Source organism: Puma concolor, chromosome F2 (genome assembly GCF_028749965.1).
Source record: "Puma concolor isolate L17-30 chromosome F2, mPumCon1.1.hap2, whole genome shotgun sequence".
Taxonomy (NCBI): domain Eukaryota; kingdom Metazoa; phylum Chordata; class Mammalia; order Carnivora; family Felidae; genus Puma; species Puma concolor.
Window position 1 is genome coordinate 33,816,075 of NC_141684.1, and position 27,812 is coordinate 33,843,886.

The 27,812-nt window shown below is 45.5% G+C and overlaps 1 protein-coding gene and 1 long non-coding RNA gene across 3 annotated transcripts; one reads left to right on the top strand and one right to left on the bottom strand.

Annotated features, from left to right (window-relative positions):
* Positions 1-2,489: 2,489 nt before the first annotated feature.
* Positions 2,490-18,914, top strand: LOC147571918 (uncharacterized). Of its 2 annotated transcripts, XR_015247043.1 has the most exons (3): positions 2,510-2,947; positions 11,166-11,389; positions 18,784-18,914. It is a non-coding gene; the product is annotated as an uncharacterized LOC147571918 (long non-coding RNA). The 2 variants fall into 2 exon arrangements; XR_015247042.1 differs by lacking the exons at positions 11,166-11,389; positions 18,784-18,914 and adding an exon at positions 3,615-5,265 and having other exon boundaries at positions 2,490-2,947.
* On the bottom strand, positions 18,270-27,308 carry DCSTAMP (dendrocyte expressed seven transmembrane protein). Its single transcript, XM_025923004.2, has 3 exons — positions 26,894-27,308; positions 23,661-24,702; positions 18,270-19,026 (listed from the first exon to the last, which is right to left on the bottom strand). The coding sequence occupies exons 2-3, from the start codon at positions 24,687-24,689 to the stop codon at positions 18,691-18,693; spliced, it is 1,365 nt and encodes a 454-aa protein (XP_025778789.2). The 5' UTR covers positions 24,690-24,702; positions 26,894-27,308; the 3' UTR covers positions 18,270-18,690.
* Between the last annotated feature and the right edge of the window lie 504 nt (positions 27,309-27,812).

Here is a 27,812-nt window from a genome sequence, read left to right on the forward strand (position 1 = left end):
TGTTTGTTTGTTTGTTTAATTGTTATTTATTTTTGAGAGAGAGAGAGAGACAGAGCGTGAGCGGGCAGGGGCAGAAAGAGACAGAGACACAGAATCCGAAGCAGGCTCCAGGCCCTGAGCTGTCAGCACAGAGCCCGACACGGGGCTCAAACTCATACACCATGAGAACGTGACCTGAGCCGAAGTTGGACGCTCAACCGACTGAGCCACCCAGGCATCCCAAGTTCCTCCTAGCTTATAGAAATTTCTTGACCAATTTATTTTTGACTCAAGCTATTTTGATTCTAGTGGTCCTTTCTTCCCAGCCCAGTTTGGAAGAGGAACCCCTATTTACATTCTCACTTTAAATCCACTCCTCAAAACCTTGCATTCTTGGATCCACCCACAACAACTGGACCAAGACTTGTCCCCAGTGTTCACCAGTCACCGCATCCCAAGACAGCCCACTCACCCTATTAGGTGACACAAACATTCTCTTGTTGAAACTCACATTTCTATTGTCTTCAATGACATTGTACTGATTAATTCCCCAATTAATTTAACAAAGAGCCTTAAGGTACGTGCTACGTTTCCTTTTGTTAAACCTCACCAGGAAGGAGCTCAGGCAGGGTTTTATTCAAGTAGGGAAAATGAGGAACCGAGAATGGAAAAGACATCGAGGCCACATGCAGTGACGGAAAGGACAGGTTGAACACCAGCCTCTGAGCACGTGGTCCAAAGCCCTACTCTGCAGCTTAAGCTGTAACATAGCAGAGAATGCACTCAGTCCTCTTGTTGCAGAAAGCTTTGATGTTTTTTTGGTGACATGTGCCAGGCACTGAACTACGTGCCAGGATATAATGAAGCCCCTGAGCCTAGACAGACAAGGACATCAGTACAGTGTGGGAAGGACCGTGGCGGCGGCAGGAGGATGGCAAAGATCCCCCCTGTAGCTCCAGCAAGCTCTTCCCAATCTTCTCAATCTTCTGTGCAAGCCTCTCTCCCTCCGCCCGCCCCCCCTGAAGCCTCCTCCAGATGCTGCAAACCTTGAGCCACACTGCCGTTCTATTCAGCCCACACCCAGGAAGAACCAAGAGCCAGATCTTTTGCTTCCCTTCTATCCCTCATCGCAACCAGCACCTCAGTGGGTAAATTCATCGCTGTTCCCAAGTGTCTAACACAGCACCTGGAACATAGTAGGAGTCAGGAAAAGCTTGTTGCATACACATATGTTAGCAATGAATCATAATGAAACAGAATCGGTGTAATTAACAGAATATTTTGAGACCTCTTGAGGATAGAATTAACCCTTCCTTCTCTAGGACTGTGGGTCCTTTTATGTCTTGTTATGTGTGGTGCGGGGAGGAGTGGTGGCAATAAATCAATGGTTAGTGTCCCCTGTTGCTATGGCATTCCAAGCCCCCAAGCAATTCTTGACTTTCGCCGGCTGCTCTCTGAGTTTCTAAGGCATACAGTATACAATTTTGACAACTGCCAGCCATGAGTATTCTGGAAGACTTTGGAGTTCTAATATCCCATAGCACTGTCCCCAGCAGAGTCCTTGTCTTGAGAGAGCCTCTAAAAGGTTGGAGTTTGACCAAACCAAGTCACCAGTTACACACTCCTGTGGCCGCCCCTACCCCGTGCCTAACAGGAGTGTGTAACTGGTGACTCAGTTTGCTCAAACTCACCCTTTCAGATGACTGCGTCGTGGGTCTGAGATCTCTTTGGGGGGATGATAAAAATGTTCTGAAATTAGAAAGTTGTGTTGGTTGCACAGCTTTATGAGTACGAAAAGCCACTAAATTGTACCCTTTAAAATGGTTACAACAGTCAATTTTATGTTGTATTATTTTACCACAAGAAAACACTAAAAAAACAGAGGCACACGTGACCGTTTTCAAAATACACTGATTCATGTAAGTGAGGGATTTGGGAGTTTTGCTGGTTGGAAAGTTAGGAGGCAAGATGGAGAGGGGGATGGAACAGCAGGTGTCCTCATGACAATGGCGTACTTTAAGGAGCCCAGCTGCAACACCCTCAGCTGTCTCCCCAGAGGTAAGAAACCAAATCCTTGCAGATGATAGGTGACAGACTGTAAAATGGCCAGAGATTAGGACTCAGCAACCATCACTATGAAAACACTATTAAAACCAGAGCTGGTTATGTTAACAGTTTGGTTAGGGCGAAGCTGTAATAAGCATCCTGGCGATAAATTCATTTGTTAATTCCAGGAGAACTTCTGATCAGCTGTCTGTGCCAGGCATTGGGCCCACATGCTTCATCCTTATCGGCTCTCCAGTGGTCCACTTGCACAATCCACCCACTCCCCAGGCTGAACCCCTGTGAGATGGAACCTCCTAGTGACTTGGCTCATGGTCATGAGACATGACCACAGAGTTAGATTTACTGTGAACAGGCTCCTGGGCTCAGTTGTCCAAGGGCCTGTGCTGGTCGCCCTCATCTGCCCCTTTCCAGCTGCGCGGCTTGAGGCCTCTCTGAGCCTCCATTTCAACGGAGAACATTCATCCAGTCCATGTCGTAGGCTGGTTGCGAGGCACACACAAGATAAAATGTGAAATCTTTGAAACCCATCAGATGCCCGGTAAAAGCGCGTTTTTAGAGTAGGGGAAGGGCACAGGTTTTTGGAGTCAGACAACCAGCGTTCACCGGCGGGAAGATCGTTGACAAGAAACTTCCCGGGTCTGAGCCTCAGTTTCCTCCTACGTAATGGAGGCGGCAGCACCTTCACAAGTCTGCGGGGAGGTGCGGCTGAGACGGTGCACACACAGCAGCCCGCGGGGAGTGCGCGACCGGTAGCAAATTCTCCCGGCAGCGCCATCTCCCTGAGTCATGCAAGGCCCGCAGGGACGCGGCTGCAGGAAACCGGGCGGGACAGCGCCGCCTCCCACACTGCCCGCGGGGGCGCCCGGCACGGCCCGCCGAGCAAGGCGCCGCCGCAGCCCAGGTGGGTGCAGCCCCCGCGGGGTGGTGGCCGGGGGGGGGGGGGGGGGGGGGCGCGGCGGGGTGCGGCTGGGGGAGTGCGGCTGGCGGGCGGGGCGAGCCGAGCTCGCCCGCCGCCCTCTGCCTCCCGCGCCAGGGCTTTCGAGACTCCCCTCGCCGCAGGCCGCCGTCCCGGGACTCATTTACTCCCCGCGCCCCGCCCCGCCCGGTTCTGCCTTCTTTTCTTAAGTGGTTTACAATACCCTGAGTTGCTTTACACCGTATGGCCAGGCTCGCTGTAAATAATTCTCTTGCCCTGGGAATTCTAGTAACAAGACGGCTGGCTTGCTTTCTAAAGGAACACGCTGCCCCCCTCCCCGCGCCCGGCCTCCCCCCTGCCCCCCCCCCCACCTCCCCAATCAATATTTACTGGCTCTGCACAGGCCCGCCTGGGGGGAGAGAGCTTTACGGCACATTAGGAAGATGTCGACGCGGACGCGGCCCTCGGGGAGCTTGTGATAAAAACGCTACAGGGAGAGGAGTCTGAGAATCGCTAGGCTTCTGGGGAGTGTGCACGGATACTCTGCACGCGGCGCTGCCATTTCTAGAGTTCCTGAGAAAAGGGTTTTCTTGTGTAGGGTTTGCTTTGGCTCCGTTTGGTTATCCCCCCCCCACCACCACCCCCTTTGTAGGAACAAAGGAAGAATGGAGCTTCCTAAATCTTAGGATCTACAATTATGCCACCGGATCTAAAGGGAAAGGGGAAAATGAAGGCACAAGTCGCTGTTTCTGTTTATTCAGATTCTTCGGAGGACACTGGCTTCACACAAGGAAGCACCCTGAGAATCACAGTGAGCCACGGTGTGGACGAAGACTCAGGGCCCAGGGCTCAGAGCTTTCAGTGTGTGGCCTGGGGAAAGCTGCAGCACTTCTCTGACCCTCAATTTCTGGATCTGTGAAATGGACATGATAATACCTGCCCTGCTTACCTTACTGCATTGCCAGAAGACTGCGCCAAGTGAAGTTTGTGAACAGTGAAACTTCATACATGTCATGAGTACAATAGGATTGTGATATCAGTGTCACGCTCAAAAACACACTCTGGAAGGTTGGTTTGTGGTTAAAAATGATTCAGACTGAGAGAGAGATTATAAAGGCCGCGGAGATTTACAAATAGATTGGTGAGATCACAGCAGGCACGGAAGGGCACTTTTGAGCCGATGGTGGAGACACTGAACAGGAAGTCTGGCAGTGGCACCAGAGGAGGAAGAGGTGTTGCTGGGTGCTACTGGAGGAAGCTGGAGGATTTGTTCCCTGACATGCAGGGGAAAGCGGTTGAGGAAACAGCTTATGCTGTGAGCTTATGATTTCGTGAGTCACTGTACCATCCATGTTGAAGGTCACATGCAAAAGCCAGAGACAGGAATAGGTGTGCCTTGCCGAGGTGATGACCGTGCCCGAGGACCTGTGGAGAAGACACGCAGGGCTGGGTGGTCCAGGAAGTTAAATGAGTTGGACACTCCAGGCAGGTTCTGAGAAAGCCCAGCAAGAGGCCGTGGGAGGAGGTCAGAATGAGCAACCGATGTCTGGGCAGAGGCAGCTGACGGCTGTGGTCGGAGGCCAAGAAAACCAGTTCTGAAGGAGCTGGAATCCTAGGCAAGGTGGCAAGGATGCCGCTTGGCAGGAAGGAAACCTGGCAGTCACCCTGGAACAGAACCAGAACTGCAGGGCTCCGGGAGGCTTGATGCCTGGGAGAGAGAAAGGAGGACTGTGTTTAGGTCTTGTTCCTCCAGACAGCAGGTTGGGATAGCAGGATCCTTGAGAGGTGGGACATATCTCATTCCTCTCTGTAGCCTCGCTACCTAGCACAGTGCCTGGCCTATGGAAGGCACTCAGCCAGTGTTCGTTGGAATGAACCGACAGATAGATGAACAGCAAATGAATAAGGCCAAATTCAAGATTCCCAACGAGCTTGGAATTTTTATTCCCTCCTTTGGTGGCTTTTGACTGCCTTAGGCTCTTTTCTAGTGCCATATAGCTAACGCCAGGACTACCCTCAGAGTCCCTCCTGAGAACTCTTGGCCATCTGGCATGTCTCCAGTCTCCTTCCTTTCTCTTTATAGGGTGTCTGCATTCAGGATGGCTGCGGTCCACTTAGTGGCTTGTTTCCATGGCAGCATGCTTCTTCATTAAGCTATACCCAACCCCTCTCCAGTTACTAGCCTTTGCTGTACCTTATTCAGTTCCCAGCCGTGTTTACATCCTGTCCTGATACAGAATGTCTTTCATTAAGGGAACATTGTCTTCCCAGAATTAACTTAAAAAATGCACTTAAACACATAATGGTATGACTTTTTTTTTCCAACTAGAAATATAAAATTTCTCCACAACTTCTGTGCCAAAAAATTAAGTTTCCTTGTCAGCCGTTTTCACTGACTCTTCAAAACTGTTTCCTCCACACATAGTGTATGCCAGCCCTGGAAAGAGTCTCCGGGAGAAGCATGTGGCTCCCAACATAATGTCTGGCTCTCACATTTTCACCTACATCTGGGGACTCTGCCCCCTGCTGGTCGTTGTCATGATTATAATTGCCAGCAGTCTCGCCCTCAGTACTGACGAATATGAACACTAACTCAAGAAAATAGAGGAACAAGAGTCACAGTGCGCATTTAATTTTATGTTACCGTGTCATTTGTATTAGACCCATCCATTTCTGTTTTTAAGGCTCCTGACGTGGTTGTCATCACTTTAATGAAGAAGGCTCTATCTGACCCATTATTAGAATCCATCTTGCTCTACTCACAGAGTGTGGCTTGCCCGTAGCTTTTTTCTCAGCTGTAAACTTGTAAGACTCAAGAAACACCGAGGTGGTGCTCAGTACTGCCAGTTCAAGTTCTACCTTTCTTTTTGACATGGATTTTCACATCCGCTGGCAGAATTTCTGCCATGCAGTCGCCACTTGCAGCCAGTGAGGGTAGGCTTGTCCTTGGTCCAACAGCTAGTCCCATTTCTCAGTTGGGGCCCGTCACCACTATTCCTCACCTTCCCATGAAGCACCATATTAATTCCCACATTCGGTATCTCCCACTTACTAGGCCTCTCATGGCTCAGCTCGGTGCATTGCCAAGATCTTCCACCCGGATCCTTTCCTCAAAGCTCAGTGGGACTCTACGCAGCAGAACACTCATTGTGGCTAGGGTATAAACCCAAGTTCCTTAGAACAGCTTGCCTCTGTGCATTGAAAATCCGGTTTTGATTTCCCCTGCTCTTTCCATGCCTGCATTTAGAGCTAAAGTGCACCAGCGGATATGCAAAGTTCATCCTAACCGTGCAGTTGTGCTATGACCAATTTAGAAAAAAACATTGTCTAAAGAGGTGGTTCTGTATACTGTGTGTGGTGTAATTCTTATAGGGAAAGTGAAAGTCTTTGTCGTACTGGGTTGATCCGTGTCCCCTTCAAAAATACGTTTCAGTCCTTAATCCCCAACACCCTGAATGTGACCTTATTTGGAATTGAGTCTCTGAAGATATCATCAAATGAAAATGAGATCATAGTGGATTATGGTGGGCCCTAGCCCAATGACGGCTGTTCCTATAATAAGCGAGAATAGGAAAGAAACCTGTCAGTGTGAAGACAGAAGAGAACGTGGAGTTAAGCTCCCATAAGCCAAGGAATGCAGAAGATTGCCAGCAACCACCCAGGAGGTAGGAGAGACAAGGAAGGATTCTTCTGGAGAGACTTTATTCAGCTTCTAGCTGCGAGAGTGTACATTTCTGTTGTTTTAAGGCACTCAGTTTGTGATAATTTGTTATAGCAGCCCTAGCAAACAATACATTCACCAACCAGAAAACTAGAAAGAGGTGAGAGGTTCGACTCTCAAATGTTGTCATCGTTTTGCCTCCAATGTTCAGCTTCCCCCAAGGACAGATGGGAATTTGCCCATTTGGTTCTTGGAAGAGAATACTTTCTGTACTTTCGGACATAAGGGAAAAAAAATGCAGCGATTTCTTTCTCCCCTGACATTGGTAACGTTATTACCCATAATGCATTAGACACTTAGATTTGAGATACTACCTAAATATTTACAGCTCTTCCTAGAGTGTGACTGCGTGATATCCCAAAGAGAGGCTACTTGTGAACCACCCCTGACCGCACCACAGCCTGCCGGACCCTCCTCTGGTGCCCAGCTAATGAATTAAATGTGGCTGCTTGAGTGGATTCATTAGCCTGCGAGGGCGGCAAAGCAACTTGGAGGTTGGATGTGATAAGTAATGCAGGTTATAAATGGCCATTAAATGTTCTTCCAAGGAAAATTGCTGAACAAAATGCTTTTAAACTTATTTTTTATTATTTGTCTTTGGAGAAAGAGTTCTAGAGCTGGGGGTGATGGAGAAGTTCAAGTAGGTATGGATCCAAATCCACTGGTTTGGTAGGGAAATGATAGGAGCAGTCAGCACTGGTCAGAAGGGAAATTTAAGGGATGTGGCAGCAGTAGAATTGGTCGGACGTTGCACGGAAGCAGAGTTGCAAACAAGGCTGACTCCTAGGCTGAGGAAATCTGAAAAACTTTGGGGTCACTGAGTGTGGTAGGGAATTCAAGATCAAGAAAAGCAAGAAAGAGGAGGTGAAGAGGAGGGTCTATCAGACTCACAGGCTAATAAAGCTTGGCAGAGCCCTCATAATCATTGGCTCCAAGTGCCACATCCTACGGACGAGGCCACTTGGGGCCCAGAGAGATGAAGCAGTCAACCAGAGTTCCACGGCTAGCAAACGGGTAGAGCCAAAATCAGAATCCAAGGCCCCTCTCGTAATCCAAATTAGAGACCAAGAACTGGAGAAAGACCTATGGATGTAGATTTTGTAGAACCCCACTTTCTAGCTGGCAACCCACAAAGGAGATATATGGAACAGAGATGACAAACCACGAACTCATGCTTTGACCTTTACTCTAGTTTTTAAAATTAGTAGTTAAATTTGTTTCTAACACCTAAAGGTCAGGTGAGTTCCCATGGCACTCTAGGTTGCTGGCTGCTCCGGGAAAAGTCAGTTGGTCTGTGAGAAACTAAGGAAGAGCTCCTTCGTGTGAGATGGGCCACAGGCTGGTGTACCTGCCCAGCTGGCGGGCTTCACAGCTGATATCCCCCACCTGGCCCCGCTGGACCCTGGAGTTCACAACCCCTGGGAGAGGGGAAGAAAGGCAGGGGTCCTGAGCCTGCGGCTGAGAAGCAGAATTGGAAATGGCAGAGGGTGAAGGGAAGGAACCTGAAGACAAGAAGGCCCAGGGAGCCTAGGTCACAGAAGCAAAGGTCTCATCCAGAAATCCAGGGGACGGGACGGACTTTTCATCTATTTTTGGATAAAGTAACAGGATGTGGAAACCAAAAAAAGTGGGCAATTCTCTGATCCTGCACAATGGTGATGACTTATGCTAAAAATCCTCTTTCCTATTTTTAACTAGATCACAGAAGCTGCGTCAGAGGGCTCGTTGCTGACTAATCCTGTTGTGGTGCCTTTCTCTGAATTGCATAAATGCCATCTACATAGGCGAAAGAACATTTGAGAAGGGGAGAAAAGTCTGTAAAGACTATTGCACACAGGGCATTCTTATAAATAGTATTCTGAGTGAGATCAGGGTGTTCTGGGCCACCACTTTCTGAAAGTTGTCTAGGATTTCATGGTTGAATGATGCAGACATTCAGAGGAAACTATTCATTTAATTCAAGCTGAATTAGTGATCCCGCGACAGTTTTGTACTCCATAGCGACAACTCTTTTTCAGTAGGTAACATGGAGAATTATGCCGATTTTTCAGCAAAATTATTATCTAGTTGCATAAATATCCCTGTGCCAGGAATACGTCTTTTATTGGAGAAAAGGACTCAGGAATGAGAGTGAAGGGTTCTCAATGCTTTATAAGCAAGAACCACATGGTGACCATGGCAGGGCTTCTTACTGAGACAGAGCTGTTGCAGATGCTATGAGGGCCCTGCTCCAACCCACCCCCCCCCCACCCCCGCTTCAGTGCTCTCCAACTGACCGCCAGCTGCCAATCTCTGCGTCCCTTTGCCCGGGGGCTTTTTTCATAACCGAGGAAAGCCAGCGCGCCAAGGAATGAAAACCACCCAAAAGCAGCAGCAGCCCCAACCGGCAACTTGTAGGAGTTGGTGTATAAATACCCTAGTCCCTAGCATGACCCCTCGCATGGGGTCTACAAGCCATTTAAGACACAGAGTAAGTAGGCTGCTGGCTTTGCAAGGCAAATACCTTGCTAGAGTAATGCAGTAATATTATTGCTTTGTTTTCTGTGTGTGTGTGTGTGTGTGTGTGTGTGTAGTATGTATAGTTTATATATATATAAACTATATATAGAGAGAGCTTATATATATGTATGTTTATATATGTAGTAGTATGTATAGTTCGTATATGTATATATGAAATGTATATACTCTGTGTATAATGTATATGTATATAATCTGTGTATATAACAAATAATGTATATGGTGTGTGTGTGCATATGGTACTTTATACTTTGGAAGATAATACTGTTTTCCACTTGCAATGGTGCTTATAAAGCTTCTTTTCAGAATGAACTTGTTTAAGTAAAAATGCTGAATTGATTTAAAGAACATTTAAGTAAATGATAGAGTATAACCTCCACCAATATGCCACAAAAGTGTAGAGGTTGTGCATGAATGACTAAAGCCACACTGGTGTCTTCCTGCTCTCTTCTGCAGATCCCTCAGGTGCCTCAGAGACTGCCAAGGCGGGCAAGAGGAGTGACAGTGGCTTCAGGTCACCCGCCTCTCCTTCAAGCAAGGCATCCTGGTGTACTGGCCTGGGAATCGGTGCTCTAAGGAGTGAACTAGGGGAAGGGATCTACCATTTCAAAGAACAATAGTTCACAAGTTTGAAATGTTCAAATGGAGTCCAGCACTCAATTTATTAAGAACTTGAGGCCAAGAGAGTTTAAATGGCATTTCCCAGTTCCCGTACGGAGTTTGTGGCAGAGCTGGGACATGGGCCCATTCACGTGACCCCCACCCATGCTCTTCTGACTGTGCTCCCTCCCTCAGAGGCAGGGCTCAGGTAGGGCTTCAAAGGCAGGAGAAAGCAGGGCAGGGAGTGGGGAGAGAAGATCCTGGAGAGCACAGCTCTGCAGGGGAATCAGGTGACACTTTCCCGGGGCCAGGCAGGGAGAGATTTTTAATAAAGGAAGGTGTTGGGCAGAGGCGGAACAAGGAATACAGTGGGGAAACATGTCGGGATCAGAGGAGAAGGAGCTTGAATGCCTGGTGCGGGGAGTGTGAACTCACAGGAAGTGTGGATCCGGGTCTCTGAGCTGGGAAGGGACGCATGAAAGCCATGCTTTGGGAGGCAGCACTGTAGAGAGCAAATAGGTTCAAATACTGCTTCCAGAGCCACTTACTTAGGCTCTCTGTGCTTTAGCTTCTTCTAACACACCCAAAACAGTATCTGGTACCTATTAAGGGCTCAATAATGAGCCCTACTAAGGGCTATTATGATGTTTTCTATGAAGGACTGAATAGTGCCAAGAGAGGGAAGTGGCCTGGCTGAGCTAGGTAGTAGCAGAGACAGAATTAGAAATCAGGACTGATTTTTAATTCAACACTCTTTTTCTCTGCATCTTGTTTTAAAATGATGTCGTATTGGGGCGCCTGGGTGGCGCAGTCGGTTAAGCGTCCGACTTCAGCCCGGTCACGATCTGGCGGTCCGTGAGTTCGAGCCCCGCGTCAGGCTCTGGGCTGATGGCTCAGAGCCTTCAGCCTGTTTCCGATTCTGTGTCTCCCTCTCTCTGTGCCCCTCCCCCGTTCATGCTCTGTCTCTCTCTGTCCCAAAAATAAATAAACGTTGAAAAAATAAAAAAATAAAATGATGTCGTATTTATTTTCTTGTCTGCATTAGCATTTCCACTTGCAAAACATAATGCCTTTATTTAGTACAAACATACCTCCACAATGGTTTCCTTTTGGAAAAACAATTTTGATCGGTGATTTCTCTCACTCCCTAATTAATATACCACAGTTAGAGTGAGCACTGCCTGCTTTGACAAAGCAGGGCTTTCAATTTTCAGATCTTCAGCCACTAACAGGGGAGTCTGACTTTAGACCGTATGAACTTGCGTATGACATTTAAATTTTAATAACTGTTCTGGTTGCTTCTTTGTGTCTGGAGAAAATAACGTTTATTTTGACCAAATGCTATCTTTTCCCTTTTTTCATCAGATAAATCATACTTATGACCTGAGAGCTTCTGTTGTTCTTTATGATTCACTGATCAACCGTGAACGAAGAAACAAATGCTGGAATTTTGGTGACAGCATATTGGTGATTCTCTCCAGGAGACTGCGGTCTCGCAAAGAATCAGAGACCAAGGGAGGGCAGCTTCCTCAGAGATTCTGTAGCCCAGCTCATCCATCTTTATAGATGACAAAATTCAGCTCAGAAAGGTGAGTTGAATTTTGCAAAGTCATCTAGCTATTTCGTGGTAAGAGGGATTTTGAACCCATTTGTTTTTTTGACTTGGAGTCCCCATTGCATCACGTCCTGCATTGACTCATGCATTTCTAAAAAGTCTTCCTGTATTATTAGGCAGACAAATCCAGCTTGTTGCTTGGTTTTGCAAATAAAGTTTTATTGAAACACAGTCCCTTCACAAAAGATGTCTGCCGATCCCTGTTGTGTATCAAGCCTGGTTGAAACTCCTTTGTTGTTGTTGTTTGTTTCTGTGTTATGCTTTTTGTAAAAAATCTTGATGGATTAATAGGTCTTTCAGCAACAGGTAGAACGGAAGTTCTGTGTGCATGTCACACAACTGATGACATCGATACCACATAGATGTGTTCTTATTTATTCGGCATTCCATCCTCTCCAAAGCTCGCCACAGTTCTCTAGAACAGTGGTACCCCTATCTGCCTGATCATCTGCTCCATTCCATGAAATCCTTGAGAATACAGACTCCCAGGACCCTCCCCAAATCTCCAGTCAGTGTATCTGAGTTTAGGTTTGGAAATCTGTAATTTTATTATTATTTTTGTAACCTCTGAAGGCCATTTTGATGATCAGCCAGCTTTGGGAACCTTTGCGCTGGGTAATGACTGGATGGACGTCTGTATCTTTGTTAGAGTCCTTTCCTTTCCTCCTGTTTGTCTCTAAGCCCATCCTCTTCCTGAGCCCCATGCTATGGGTCGTAGGTACATTGTTCAGCATCTTTGCTGAATGAGGCTGGGGGCAGGGGCGCCTTACACACCACACTAGTATTTCCTCAGTATCCAGTAAAGTAGTGCAGACACTTTCTGCCTTCATTGTAGTTATTTGACTGGTTACACTTTTATTTCTGTCATTGCCTTGTTCACTTTCCATTTGCATTTGCATAAAATTCCTGAAATGACAAATCCAACCCTGATTTCTTCTGCTTTCTGATTGTAAAAGTGAGGTGCATAGACAGCCAGAACTTAGATGATAAAAGCCTCGTATCCCCTGTACCCTGTTTTTCATCTTTCTTTCCTTTCCTGCTTTTAAAAGTGTCACTGAAACCATTAGGGATTAAAACAAAAAAAGATTTAGAACCCTGAAAGTTTGTTGGTCTCAGCCATCCATTAATTTAAATTTTTCCTCCCTGCTGTTTGAGGGTTATGTTAGCCTAATAAAACAGGCTTTTAAATATATGTATATATATATATGGCCACACTCAGTTCACATTCATTTTTTTAACCGGTTCCTCTCTCTTTCATTGCATAAATTAACTAAAATAATTGACCTCAATGGTCTTTTCGCTATGAGTGACTTTGTGTGAGGAAGCTAGTTCTCACTTTCATAGAATGAGATAGGTTTATTTCTTTTTCTTAAGTGAATTAAGACAAAAATATATGATGTGCAAAGACTTCAATATGTCCCATGTTATAATTAGGATTGATGAGGTCCTAAGAAAGCAGCAGACATTGAATCAAAAGATAATGTTTAACCTGCCAAGTAGAACAATAAACAAGATCTATTACCGCAAAGGTGTTTAGAATTAGTGTATCTCACTCAGAGAGACACGACCAACAACAAATGCGAAACCAATGAGGACATCAGAATGACACTTGAAAGACCTTAACAAAATATGGCATCACGCTGGGATTCGCGAGATGAGAAATACTGACTTTGACCGTGATGCAATATCTTCTATAAGCCATTACAATTAGAGGCGAAAATGGAAGGGCTATTCAATTACTTTGGGCAGTATCTTTCCACCTGCATGAGATTAACAGGGCACATTTCACAATAGATGTCTCAAGAAATTTAACTAACCGTTCATTGAAATCTAAAGTGGATAGGCTGTAATTAAATAAGCATTTTATATCCCAGTTAGGCTGGCCCTAATGAGCAAGTCTAAATCTTGTTTTCAGGATCAAATTGCATTTTGTGACAGCACCTCCTTGCCAGTCTGTCCTTCCAATAGGGACAGGCATTTCAGAATAAGGGCAAACACCTAACAGATAAAGACAGCAGGGCACTCTCCAGGCTTGTGCACTGTTCAAAATCACAGTGCATTGGAAACAACAGGGATTACACTAACTTCAGGAAGGTAATTTTGGTTTCAAGGAAATTAGGACCGATTTAGTAATCTTGGTAAACCAGGCGTTCATAACAGGCCAGGGCAGAGAACTTGGCCATGGTACCCTAAAGGTACCCACCTGCCCTGTGCCTTTGGCACTTCCTAAGCCTAGTGTGTATTGTTATTTATTGTCTAAGATCTGTCTGTCTTCCTGACTAGATTGAAGGCATCTCAAAGGCAGGGACCAAGGTGAACTGTTTGGGCATCATCAGTACCTTCCATGTGGGCTGTTTGAATGTTTGTTCTAGTTGGTGGTGATGCTCTTAGGTAGAATAAGTAAGTTAGTTAATTAACAGAATTTAGAAGCACAAAAGCATCCGATTCCTTCTAAAAATTTGGCAGTTCATTCTTTGCCTCTGTTAATACGGAACTGATTTCTCCGTAGGAGGAATAAATGTAAAATGAATACAAAAATTCACATATTGTATCCATTTGTTAATATATACATTTGTTTATTTAGAAAACACAACAAAGTACAAAATAATTGGGTGATTTGATTTAAATAAATCAAAACTGCAAATGCATCTTCACCTTCTCAAATCCTTTTTTGGTTGGAAGTCATGCCGATTACATCGGCAATTGCCTGCGCGGGGGCTGCGGAACTGGTCCTACATGTTTCTTGTAGATATTGCAAGTTATTGCAAGGTTTAATAATTTGGGGGACATTCTGAGTGAAATGAGGTTTAAAGAGACTTCTTTATTATAGGGTTTCTCAAGTTTTTGAATTGTGCCAACATCCTTTACGAATCTTCAAAGTTAGAAGGCAGATGGTATGGATTTACTAACTCATGTAACTCTTTTTATGGAACAACTGAGAGACTGGTGTGGTCCGAGGAACACACTTTGGGAAATGTTGAATCAGACACACTTTTCATGTAGGCTCCTTCTGTTAGAGAAATCGCACAGTTGAATACCTGAGTTGAAAGACCTTCAATCTGTAAACCTTCTGGAATCATGGTTCTCAGTCTTGGCTGTCCATTAAAATCACCTGGGAGTTTTAAACAAGCCAGTGCTGAGGCCCCACCCTCAGCCAGCTAAAGTCAGGGTCTCTGAGGGTGAGTTTTCTGACCCATAAAATGGAAATAATAATGCCTACCTCACAGAACTGTGAAACATAAATGAGACCATATATGGAAAATACCTGCTCTGTGCTTTCAACAATAGCCAAATTACGCAAAGAGCCCAATGTCCATCAACTGATGAATGGATAAAGAAGGTGTAGTTTATAAATACGATGGAATCCTACTTGGCAATGAGAAAGAATGAAATCTGGCCATTTGCAGCAATGTGGATGGGACTGGAGGGTAATATGCTAAGTGAAGTAAGTCAGTCAGAGAAAGATATCATATGCTTTCACTCATATGTGGATCTTGAGAAACTTAACAGAAGACCAGGGGAAGGGAAGGGGAAAAAATAGTTACAAACAAACAGGGAGGGAGGCAAACCATAAGAGACTCTTAAATACAGAGAACAAACTGAGGGTTGATGGGGGTTGGGAGGGAGGGGAAAGTGGGTGATGGGCATTGAGGGGGCACTTGTTGGGATGAGCACTGGGTGTTGTATGTAAGTCCATTTGACAACAAATCATATTTAAAAAAAATAAAAAAACAAATAAACATAAAATAAAATAATGAAGATTAAAAAAATAATACATAGCATCTCCATTTAACTGTGAAAGAAGAAAGAAAGAAAGAAAGAAAGAAGAAAGAAAAGAAAGAAAGAAAGAAAGAAAGAAAGAAAGAAAGAAAGAAAGAGGGGCGCCTGGGTGGCGCAGTCGGTTAAGCGTCCGACTTCAGCCAGGTCATGATCTCGCGGTCCGTGAGTTCGAGCCCCGCGTCGGGCTCTGGGCTGATGGCTCAGAGCCTGGAGCCTGTTTCCGATTCTGTGTCTCCCTCTCTCTCTGCCCCTCGCCCGTTCATGCTCTGTCTCTCTCTGTCCCAAAAATAAATAAACGTTGGAAAAAAAAAATTCTGAAAGAAAGAAAGAAAGAAAGAAAGAAAGAAAGAAAGAAAGAAAGAAAATACCTGCTCTGGTGCCCGAAACAAAGTTTAGGCTTTGAAAAAAATGTTTCTTCCTAAGGATAGTGTAGAATTCCAGTGAAGAAATATAGAAGATATTATGAAAAAAGAAAATCACTGTTTGGCCACACCATGGTTCTGCATCGACAGATGCTAACAATATATGATGAGAAACAGGATGTTTGCATAGCCTAAGTATTTCCCCACAGTATACTTATTAATTACAAAGGGAAAAACAGTAATTTTACCATGGAAAAATCTGGCAGACTTCATCTTAACTAAACGATGAAAGGTAATCTCATCAGTAATGAGACATGTCAACACCATGTGCTCCCGGTACAAGGGGACACCGAGGAGACCACATCATGACTTCTGTAGTGCTCTTGCTGAAAATACATTATCTGGAGAAAGTATACAAGGAAACATCAGCAAACCCAAGTCAAAGAACATTTCTCAAAATTACTGGCCAATACTTTTCAAAAGTGCCGAGGTCATAAAAGAAAAAGACTGAAGAACTGTCCCTGACTGGAGGAGACTAGGAAGCTAAATGCCCTGTGGGAGCCTGTATTGAATCAGGGACCAGAAAAGGAATATTAGTGGGACAATTGGCATGAACTCAATAAGTTCTGCACATTATCCATTTTTTTTCAAGATTGTTTACCAAGTATAATTACACTACACTTCTATAAGATGTTAACATTGGGGATGATGGATGAAGGTAAATGGAACTCTACTATTTTGCAACTTTTCGGTAAGTCTGAAAAGTTTTCAACATAAAAGCTTTCAAGATAATGGAATCAATATTTCAGGAGGTTTTTTTTTCCCTCATGGGTGTTTGGAGTTTAGGGGAAATAGGCCTCTATATACTGTATAGTCTACATTGAGCGTAGAAGAAAGTGGCTCAAGATGGGCAATTTAACAAGCATTTCCTGTGATTTGGAAACATGTGCTCCTGAGGCAACACTATCATAAATACCAGATAGAGGATTTGGTAGAAGAGGGGAAAAAAACAAGTGATCCAGGAAAGAAGAGGGTAGGAGCCCAGATAGTGGTAAGGAGAAATTAGGAGCTGCTAGATATGGGTTTCAAAAAAAGGATTTGTTTTTTTTGAATAGGAACAGGGGAAAGGGAGATAGTTCTGTGTATAGTGAATAGCTATGAGAGATATTTAAAAGGGCAGAGAAAGGACAGAAGAGGTTAAAGATATTTTCCTGGCATTATATGTGTTATGTTCTCCTTGGCATTTGCCTATAAGTCAGCAGTAGAGACACTGATTTTTTTCTAATTTTTGTTCTGTGTGTTTTTTTTTTTTTTTCTTTGAATATTACTCCATGCTGAGACTCATCCTCCAGGGGTCTGGTTATAATTCTGTTACACCGTGACATCGTCCAAATCATGTGCTTTGGAAGACAGATGACAAAGCCATTAACCTGGTAGCCCTTCGGCCTTATGAAGAAAAGTGGTTTGGTCCGCAAACTCAAACACCCGAGGAATCACGCAACACAGTTCTCTGCTGTTGGGCAAAAATAGGGACCATCAGCAGACCTGAGGAGAATTGCTGGAGCAGTGTGGCCGAGGAGCTGCTTGGAGTCTCTCATGGATTGTCTTCACCTGCAATGCCCATTGGTTTCTTCCTGATCATTTTCAAGACTGGAAGCCAGAAGTGAATCTGAAGAGACAAAAAGATCAATGAATGAGCATTAGAGTCATTTCAGATGCCTGTGACATAAACTTCTCATTGTGGGCTGCCGGCATTAGAAAAACATGCAAAAGACTTGGAAATGGCCAAGGGCGCCTACGTGGCTCAGTCGGTTAAGCGTTTGACTCTTGGTGTCGGCTCAAGTTATGATCTCACCGCTTTGTGGGTTTGAGTCCCACACTGGGCTCTGTGCTGGCAGCGCAGAGCCTGCTTGGGATTCTCTCTCTCTCCCTCTCTCTCTGCCCCTCTCACACTTGGGCCGTCTCTGTCTCTCTCAAAATAAATCAATAAACTTACCCAAAAAGTAAAGAAATAAAATGGTCTTGTGCCATTATAAAAAGGAGAAAAAAAAGAGACTTGGAAATGGCCAGAAACTTATCCTTGTGGGTTACCTTAGCCTTTCATTGTTTCTAAGCCATTTCCCCATTCCCAGCTGTCGGGAGCTGATAGCAACAATGGGAATGATTCTTGTCCACGGACACGTGAAATGACTTTCACCCTGTAAAGTGCAATTAATCCTCCCATCCACCTTGTGGAAGAAGAATGTGCATCTAGTAAGCACATTCATTTGGGTATTCCTGGTGGCATATATATATGTGTGTGTGTGTGTGTGTGTGTGTGTGTGTGCGCGCGCGCGTTGAACTGTTCTTTGAATTGGTTGGAATTTCTTACCGTCTCTTCATTAATTAATAAGTTAAATAAAACCTTCGATGAGCATTCATTTTATGTGTAGGAAGTCGTTATCATATTTATGCATAAATATACATATATGTTATGCCTATAGAAATCCTCTTCATCATATGTACATCATACATATACTTTAATGCTGGAGAATGAACAAATTCTTTGAAGTCTCCCAAGCTGTAGTAGATAGTTCCCTCTGTTATTTATTTGTCCTCGACGTGATAAATCGCTCTTACTGGGCACGGTCCTTTAATAATAATTGCAGAGGGCCTTCCCAGTAGCCTCTCTACCTTGTGGCTGACTGTACCTACTTGAAATCAGCGTTGGGGCGCCTGGGCAGCTCAGTCAGTTAAGCGGCCGACTTCGGCTCAGGTCATGATCTCGCGGTCCATGAGTTCGAACCCCGCGTCAGGCTCTGTGCTGACAGCTCAGAGCCTGGAGCCTGTTTCAGATTCTGTGTCTCCCTCTCTCTGACTCTCCCCCGTTCATGCTGTGTCTCTCTCTGTCTCAAAAATAAATAAACGTTAAAAAAAATAAAAAAATAAAAAGAAATCAGCGTTTTGAAAAATATCTTGCAGATCCATCTGGCCCACTCAAAAGCACGAAGCGAAGAGCCTTAGCCACACATATCTATTAATTTTCTCCCCCTGGTGTCCTATCTATTGCTAGGGGTGTGAACCCTAACATGAAATTGAAGAGTGCTTTGCAAGTCCACTGGCCCTTCAAACCCAAAGTCTCCTTCATTACAGATTACATCGCCATCTTGGCTTGCCTTGCCTTTGTAAAGTAGAGATTCTGTTTACTGTTTTCTCCTCCCAGTGCCTGCTTTGCTCTCTTCTTCAGGAGCTTCACATGCAGGTGCCGGACGCGCTCCGTCTGCACGGTGGGGTAGAAGGACGCGGACACCAGGATTTTAAGCTGCGTCAGGATGGAGGACAGCAGTCCCAGCACCACTAGTATCACAAGAATAATGCTGAGAGGAACCCAGGTCTTAGACAGAAGGAGCTTTGGCTTGGGGATGCAGGTGGGTTCAAACAGAGATATGTTAAAGGAAGAGTCATGTATGATGTCTTGAGTTCCTTGCTCCTAAAATGAAAGAATAAGACCCTTAAGATCCATGCCATTTTTGCCCTCAGTCCTTGTCTTGCTCAATCCTGCCCTGCAATGCATAGCATTTAGCATGAACCATGCAGGGATTTGGACTGGAGCAGCTCCTTTTGTGTGCTAGGATGGGAGCAAAGACAAGGGCCGAGTGTTCTTTGCAGCGGTTGCAGTGTTTTTCTAAAGCGGGTTTGTGGAAATATAGATTTCCTTGAGAGAAAACGTATCAGATAAGTTTGTCTACTCTGTCCTTTCTTTGGAGAGTCAGGATCCCCATGAGGCTGTTGAAGTCTCTGAGAAGAAGGCGGAGAAATCCATTTCACTTCAGCCAACACTTCTCCTCACACATTTGACCACATAACCCAGTTTTATGGAACACCTGTTTCTACACGCTAGGAAACGTGGGACTGATGAAAGATGTTTTTAGCTTAACTGCAGGAGCCTTTTTTTTGGAGCGTAGCCCCTTAAGACCCCACCATGTCCTCCCCATCTTGACAAATACCCCGACGGCAGACCACGAGGTCACAAAGATGCAGAAGCATTAAATTATGTTCTAAATCAACCTTCTAGACATTGGGGGCAGGGAATTATTCTTAGCGTAAAAATACTAAGAATAGTATTTGCTGAAGGTGGCTTTAAACCCTTTGTGTAGAGGTCTCAGACAGGACATTGTCTCATCTCTGCTGGATGCTCGGGCGGAATGTGTTCCTTTCTGCTTGAAGGCAAGAGTACAAACCAGTTGCCCTCAGTGGACTGACAACAGAGGGCAAAAGATGACATTGTGCCGCCCAGCCAAGCCACCAGCAAAAGTGTGTGCTGATTCAGCACTTGGTTTTCCCTGACCTGAGAAAGTCATTTAATCTCTCGGTGGATTTGTTTTCTAATTTGGTAAAACAGGAATTAATGGAGCAGATCCTGCCCATGAATAAACTACTCCCAGTGTAAATTAAGCACCTTGGGGATGGAGCGTTAACTTTACAAACTGGAGTACTTAGTAAGCTATTATCACTGCAGCACCCCAGAGCTGGGGGGGCAGTGGCGGGCAGGAAGAGGGAAATGACTTTTCCAAAAGAACACAACCACACCTAGAGAACAGAGTGCACCTTGAGCTGTCCCAGTGCCTGTGAAGACTCTGGAAACTTCAAACCTGGGGCGTCTCTATAGATGTCAAGTCAAATCTGTAATTTCTCCACCACTGTGCCTAAGCAATGAAAATGTTGCCTTTCATTTTCTCTTATTAAAAAGAAAGTTCACCTACAATTAAATATAGAGATTTCAGTCCCCAGAGCAAAGCATGTGCTCTTTTTAATACTAGTGAAGAAACAAACACATCGAGTGAGTCAGTGATGAGAAATCCTGCAATAAGAAAGCAGCGGGTGTCCGGTCTTGGAAGAAGTTACTTAATCTAGGAATCTAACTGGGGATTTTGCATTTGGGAGTCAGGGCTTCATAAAGATTGAGTCAACATTTTTGTACAGCGTTGGTGGAGGGTAATGTGGAAGACAAATGAATTCTCTCAAAATGCTGAGCAATATGCTAAATGGTACCCTGATGTTTTAAAATGTGTTTACCTCTCATAAGTACACAATTTGCCAAGACAGCGTTGAGTAACGGACCGAGGATCCGCTCTGGTATCAGACAGTCCTGAAAAGCTAATGCAGACAAATGCTGTGCACAATACGTGCTCAATAAGTTAACAATGCTGGCTACTTTTACTTACGATGCCCACCCATCCAGCTAGCTCCCTTTGGGTCATTTCCCTTCTTTCTTCTCTACTTAAAAGACTTATTTAAAATCATATGAAAGTGGGAGAGAAATATTGGCAAAACCCTGAGGTGATGTTTCTCTTCCTGCTCAACCTGCAGCAACAGAGGGACCCACGGCCACCAAGGGCATCCTGGGATAAGGGCAGGACACTGCAGGTCCCTGGAGCCAGCGGCTGATGGCAGTCTCCCAGGCACAGCAGGAGAGAGTTTGCGAGAAGCCCCCACAGCAGTCTCATACCCACACCTGCCCCAGCACCCACCGCCCTGCTGTCGCTATGCGAGAGGGTGGCGGCCTCCCCCACCAGGATGTGAGTGTGCAATGGCAGCTGGCAAAGCTTAGACATCTTTGCATCTCCAGTACCCTGCGATGCCCAAAAATGTATTTGTCAGGACATTGTCATTGGAAAGCTTCTGGGCTTTTTTTGGAAGGCAGAACTTGCCTTTTTCTCATTCTGTCTAAAATGGTGAGAATTCACAAAGCAGGCATGGGTATTGGCTGAGGGAGAAATGTGAGAGAGAAGCAAAAAGAGAAGGGAGGAGAGGAAGAACCGAGCAAGGAAAAAAGACAAAGGAGAATGGGTTGGGGGAGGGGAAGGGAGAGACCCTTTTCCCTGCCACCCCCAGGATTAAGCATGTCTAAAGAGTTAGTTTAGCTTTCACTGGAGACACCGCTTCCATTATTCCCCCTGCTCCAGATATCTAGAGCAACAGAGATCTTGTAATTAACTGAATTCTTCAGGGGCAGCAGAATGCTCAGGGTAATCAACTCTGAGAAGCAGCCCAGGATTACAGGGGGCGGAGTCGACCTACCTGCTGAGCCAGAGGAAGCTGGGAAGAAAAGTGTGGATGCTACCAGAAGACCCCAGTTCCCGAGATAAAGAGAGCCCGTGGAAGACTGTAGCTTGACCAAAAACAAGGGAAAATCAGACATGTGCAGACAGCTATTGGTGTTTTCACTAGCCCAGGCTGGCGCACTCTACCCCACCATGAGCAACACTCACGCCCACATACACACACACACGCATGTACACACGCATACATGCACATAAACACGCATGTCCCACCTAGCTCAGCTTCACAACCTCTGGGTTTAGAAAAAATCAAGACAATGTCTGACAATACCCACATCCTCTGACATGCCCACATAATCACAAACTTCCCCACAGAAAAATGGAAAAGAAAAAAGGTGGGAGGCACAAAACTCATGGTCTTCTTGCTTGGGACACAGCTGCCAAGAGGAACAAGAACGAAGGAGAGATTCCCTGAGGCTCAGGGGGCACCAGCTCAGAGAAACACACTATCTTGACCAATTAAGATTGTCATAGATCCATCCAATGGCTTTCAGCTCCCTTCTTTTGGGCGGAGTTTAGAACAGTGGTTCTCAATCTTGGCCACACGTCAGAACTACTTGGAGACTTTTTGAAAATCCCTCACCCAGGCCTCACCCCAATCCACTTAAATCTGATTCCTGGGTGTTTGTTGGCTTGTTCAGGTCCACAGTGAAGGCACCATGTGGCTATGGCAGATAATCACTGACTTAGAAGGTCCTTGCTTTTGGCACCAAATTTTCTCGAAATATGGTCTCTATAGACCACGTACTTTGAAATCCCATGGAGTGTTTATTAAAAGTACTCTCCCTGGGACACTTGGGCGGCTCAAGCATCTCACCCTTGATTTCGGCTCAGGTCACACTTAAGGTTGAGAACCACTGACCTAAAAAACCAAGGTAGCTCTTTTTTCTTTTCTTTTCTTTTCTTTTCTTTTCTTTTCTTTTCTTTTCTTTTCTTTTCTTTTCTTTTTTCTCTTCTCTTCTCTTCTCTTCTCTTCTCTTCTCTTCTCTTCTTTTATTTTCTTTTCTAGGGGGTATTATCATATACTAGCACCAGCCATAATATCTGGTCACTTAGGAGCCCATTTTTCAGCGATCATCCTCTTAAATGCTCTGCTGATGCATTGACAGGCCTCCTATATTGCATACGGACTCAAGATGCAAAGAAAAGAAGTTCTCATTCACAGAAGTTGCTCAAAGTCTACCTGCACAGGTCCAAGGGAGAGAGGAAGACAGACTCTAGGTTCATGCCAGGTACTCTTGCTTGAGAACCAACTTTACGTCCCATATCAGAGACACCTATTCTCCCATTTCAGTGTTTGCTAACTATAGAAAGCTAAAAAATTCCCTCTCTCCAGAGATATAAGATCCTAAGGCCTGAAACCTATACATGTTACTTTATTTGGAAAAAAGGGACGTTGCAGTAGTGACCAAGATAAAGATCTCGAGATGGGGAATTTACCCTGATTATCTCAGTGAGCCTTAACACAATCACATTCATCCTTTAAGAGGAAAGCAGAGAGAGATTTTACATACACGGAGAAGACAATGTGAAGACATAAGTGAAGATGGGGGTTGCGGCCACAGCCAAGAAAAGCCAACAAGCCACCAGACGCTGTAAGAAGCAACAAGTAGATTCTTCCCTAGAGTCCAAAGTGATTGTGGCCCTGCTCGCACTTAATTTCAGCTCAGTGGTACTGATTTTGGACTTGTTACCCCCAGAACTATAAGAGAATAAATTTTTGTTCTTGCAAACCACCCAGTTTGGGTCAATTTGTTAGAGCAGCCACAGGAAACTAAAACGGTGACCAAAGATTTTCAGGATGACATCATACTCTAACAACAGGATTTCAAGTCAACTTAACCAACAATTGTTGGGCTCCTTCTACATGCCAGACGCTGTGCCATCATGGGAATCCCAAGGTGAATAAGGCAGTGCCCTGCTCTGGGAGGTTCATGATCTTTTTCAAGGCAAGCCAGCAAATAGCCGGGACGCATCACAAGAAGCACCTGTGAACGCTTACCTCTCTGTGCAGTTTCAGGTGGACCTCCAGCCCTGGCAAGCCTTGGAAATGTTTGCCCACTGAGAAAATGAGCTGATACAGAAGATAATCTATGGCTGCAAACAGCACCCAGATGTAGAGGTGGGTAAGAATGGGGAGGAAAAACAGCCCCAGGTTCTTCCTCTCTTTAGGAGACGGCCAGAAAGATGGGATGACAACGTGTTTTTTCCTTTCCTTCTTATTCAGTGGGAGGACACAGGGCCTCTGTAGTTGCCTCTCCATTTCATCGAACCGAACAAATTGTTTAGTGATGAAGATATTTTCAAACTTCCAACCACAAGGGTCCAAAAATCGCTTCATGAAGAGGCCAGTGCCAAGTAGCACCAGCAAAAGCCCTGCTAGGGCAAGGAGCTGCCGTCCCAGGGAGGACAATACCTCTGTTGCCGTCACCATCTGGTACAAGACACCCAGGACTTGGCCTTTGGTGTCATTTAGCTGTGCCTCCAGGGCTTGGCTGGGACTGAAAAGAGAGACTGCCAGAGTCTGGTTCCAAGAAATAAGGTCATCAAATAGACTTAGGTGAGTGGCAAGGCCATAAATCCACTGAATGGCTTCAATATATTTTTTCAAAAGTGGAAAATGTATGGAAAAGCTCTTGGCCCTTAGGTTGCAAGTCATACTGTCCAGGAGACCTTTGAAGTTATGAAAAATATTTTCCACGTGTCCTAAGATTACTATCCCTGTGCCAGCTGCAATCAAGGCATTCCTGCCCTCCCGCAGGCCACAGGAAAGGAAGAAGAGGAGAATGAAACATCGTGCATGCTTGGAGCAGCAAAGCAGAACACAAGTGACCATCCAGGAGGAGCTAAAGGCTATGAATGTGGACAGACACCCGGAAAAGGCCATAGACAAGAGGCCCACTGAAATGAGAGCAACAAAAGAGCACACTCCCAAATGTTGGATAAAGTCCATCCATCCAGGGCTTCGTGGAGACACATACATCCCCCAGAGACCTAGGAAGATATCAGCGCCTGAGGTAAAGACACCCATGCTCCTTGTGTCCCTGGAAATAAAAAAGAAACCAGGGTCAGGCACTGCTTTTGAATGTCCTCGGTCACTGTGTAAAGGACATGGGGGTAGATTGGTTGCAAAAAATGGCCGTAATTCTTTACCCATCTCTACCTCCACACCCCCACCACCACCCCCTTTTTTAAAGTAGGCTTCACGCCCAGTGAAGAGCCAACACAGAGCCCAATGTGGGGTTTGAACTTATAACCCTGAGATCAGGACCTGAGCTGAGACCGAGGGTCAGATGCTTAACCAACACAGCCACCTAGGCACCCCTCCTCATCCCTTTAAATGCCACTTTACAGCTTCTCCCGTCAAGAGGTGGGAGAAACAGAATCCAATAAGAGGTGGGTGGGTCTATTTCTCCAGCCCTTGAATTTGGAATGGCTTTGTGATGTCTTTGATCCACAGAACGCAGCAGAAGTGACAGTGTGCCAGTCCTGAGTCTATGATCCACTTCTTCTCCCTTGGAACCTTACTACTGACTTTTTAACAGGTCCAGGTGTGTTAGTCTCCTGCCACAAATTGCCACAAGCTTAGTGGTTTATAGAAACACATGTTTATTCTCTTACAGTTCTGCAAGTCAGAAGTCTAAAATGAGTCCAGAGAGCTATGTTCCTTCTGGAGGCTCCAGGGAAGAATCCATTTCTCACTTTCTCCAGCATCTGGAAGCTCTTGAACTCTCCTCCATTTCAAAGCCAGCAATGTTGCACCTTCTTTCCTCTCAGACCTCTGTTGCCATCCTTATATCTTTTGGGACTCTGATTCTCTTGCCTCCCTTTAGAAGGATCCCTGTGATTATATTGGGCCCACCCAGATGAACCTGGATCATCTCCCCATCTCAAGGTCCTTAGCTTAATCCCATATGTAGAGACCCTATCACTATGTAAAATAACATATTAACAGGCTCTGGGCCTTAGGACATGGACAGCTTGGGTGTGGGGGGACGTGAATGAGCCTATCTCACCAGATTTGGCTCTAACCAATAGCCAATCAACTGCCAAACACCTGAAGGGGGCCCTCCTAGATCAGCCAGTCACCAGGCAGCCCATCAGCTGAGCACAGCCACTTGAGGAGTAATAAATGCTTATTTATCTTAAGTCACCGAATTCTGTGCTGCTTTCTTAGGCACTGGTTGTGAATTGATAAAAACAGCAATACTGTATCATGGATCTTAAGAATTGAAATAAACCCTAGGCTGATGAATAGGCTAAAATTTCAACACATTGCATTATGTAAGATCACTTTTTGATAGTCATCTATTTTTTTCTGCCCTGATCTTGCAGATCAGAAAGCGTACCAAGGGCACCCAAACCTAAATGAAGCACTGGACGAAGCCATTGTGTCTCTGCCCTGTAACGAACGGTTGTGTCTTACCCACACCCTCCAGCCCGCCCTTACCCTCTGAGGGCAGTTGCTCTCTGAGAATCTTGCAAGGGAAATAAGAATGTTTTGTCACTGAACGAATCACCTTTTCTTTATTCCCAGATCTGGCAGGATTAAAATGAAGGTGCTAATGAGCCTGCTTCCATCCTGTCAGTCATGCATCTTTAGGTCTGTGATGCACTCAGACGGTCTTGGGTTCATTTGGAATGATATAAAATCAATTTGAGACGTTTCTTTCTTGCTTGGCATGAAAGTATCTAAAAAGAGCATACGGTATGTGTGGGATTTCAAAGAAGATATTGATCAGTTTTTAAACACTGTCAAATAAGGGCGCCTGGGTGGCTCAGTTAAGCATCTGACTCTTGATTTCGGCTCAGGTCACGATCTCATGATCATGAGATTGAGCCCCGAATTCAGCTCTGCACTGATGGTGTGGGGCCTGCTTGGAATTCTCTCTCTCTCTCTCTCTCTCTCCTTCTCTGTCCCTCCCCAGTTTATGCATGTGTGCACGTACTCTCTCTCTCTCTCTCTCTCAAAATAATAAGTAAACTTAAAAAAACAAACAAACCACTGTCAAATACATCCCTTCTCACATCGGATAAGCTGGGGCTGGATTTCTGGAATAGCTGGACAATGTTTGAGTCAGGATTATACTCAGTGTGTGAGAGGTGCCCAGGCATTGGCTAGTGGGCATGAACCGAGCAATTCAGGGAAAAGGAACAATTCTTTTTGTGTTCAGGCTGAATGAAGTTGGTGAAGAGTGGAAATGAGATGGACAAAGAGGCAAGTTAGGAACAAACCTGTGGATGTTTCTCCTACAATAACGTAGAGGGCGTACGGCTCCCGTCACGTGAGGGGAAACGCTCGGCACAGAAAAGAGACCTGGAGAGAAATGAAGTGTTGAAGAAGGGTGATTACCATGTGGGACCGGCCTTTTTAGAGATTCGGAATCCCATGTAAGAGGATATTCTCACGCTGTCCAGAGGGGAATTGGAATAGCTATTAGAACAGGGACCAGCAAAAGGACGGAGGTCTTTCCTCCTGCACGCTTGCCTCCTTTCAGATTTGGAAGCTGGTTTGGAGGTTGGTCGTTCTTCCATGAACTGACCCCTCTCCCACTCTGTTTTGACCCCTGGAAATCACCAAAGGGCTCCTGTGCCCCCGAACCTTCCCCAGCACTGCCAGCCAGAGTCAGCTGCCTTGTGGACTGGACGGGAGGACAGCTGCTGTCAGCGGTGAGCAGGTGGGCAGGACACGATGCATCAGAGCAGGTCGGAAGTGCTGTCCCTCCTCCCAGCCATGTCCCTGTTCACTTTCTTTGCCATAGCTTTGGGTTTGACCCCCAAACCTTTATTTGTCTAAATGATCCACTAATAGGGATTAACGGCCCATTCCGTTCACTTTATGTAGAGCATCTCTCTCCCTGAAGCCCCCAAAGACAAATGCTCTTTGCATTTCACACAGAAGCCAAGGCTCAGAGGCTCTGAGAAATCTGATCCTCAGAACACCCAGAGAGTTGGTGGTGGGGTCCAGACCTGCTCTCCCTGCCTCCCCGTCCAGCTTCCTGCACCCCGCGCCATGGCCAGATTCCATGACTCCAGCTTATGTGACAGGACACTCAGCTCATTGTGTGTCTGCTGGAAAAGCATGACACGTTCTGCCAGTGACGTCATGTTTAAGAGTTGACCTGTATATCACAAACCCATTTCTACCTGCTCA

Coding starts and splice junctions, on each gene's coding strand:
- DCSTAMP (XM_025923004.2), bottom strand. CDS start 24,689: ATGGGTGTCTTTACCTCAGGCGCTGATATCTTCCTAGGTCTCTGGGGG. Junction 19,027..23,660: donor ACCTGAAACTGCACAGAGAG/GTAAGCGTTCAC, acceptor CTTTCATTTTAG/GAGCAAGGAACTCAAGACAT.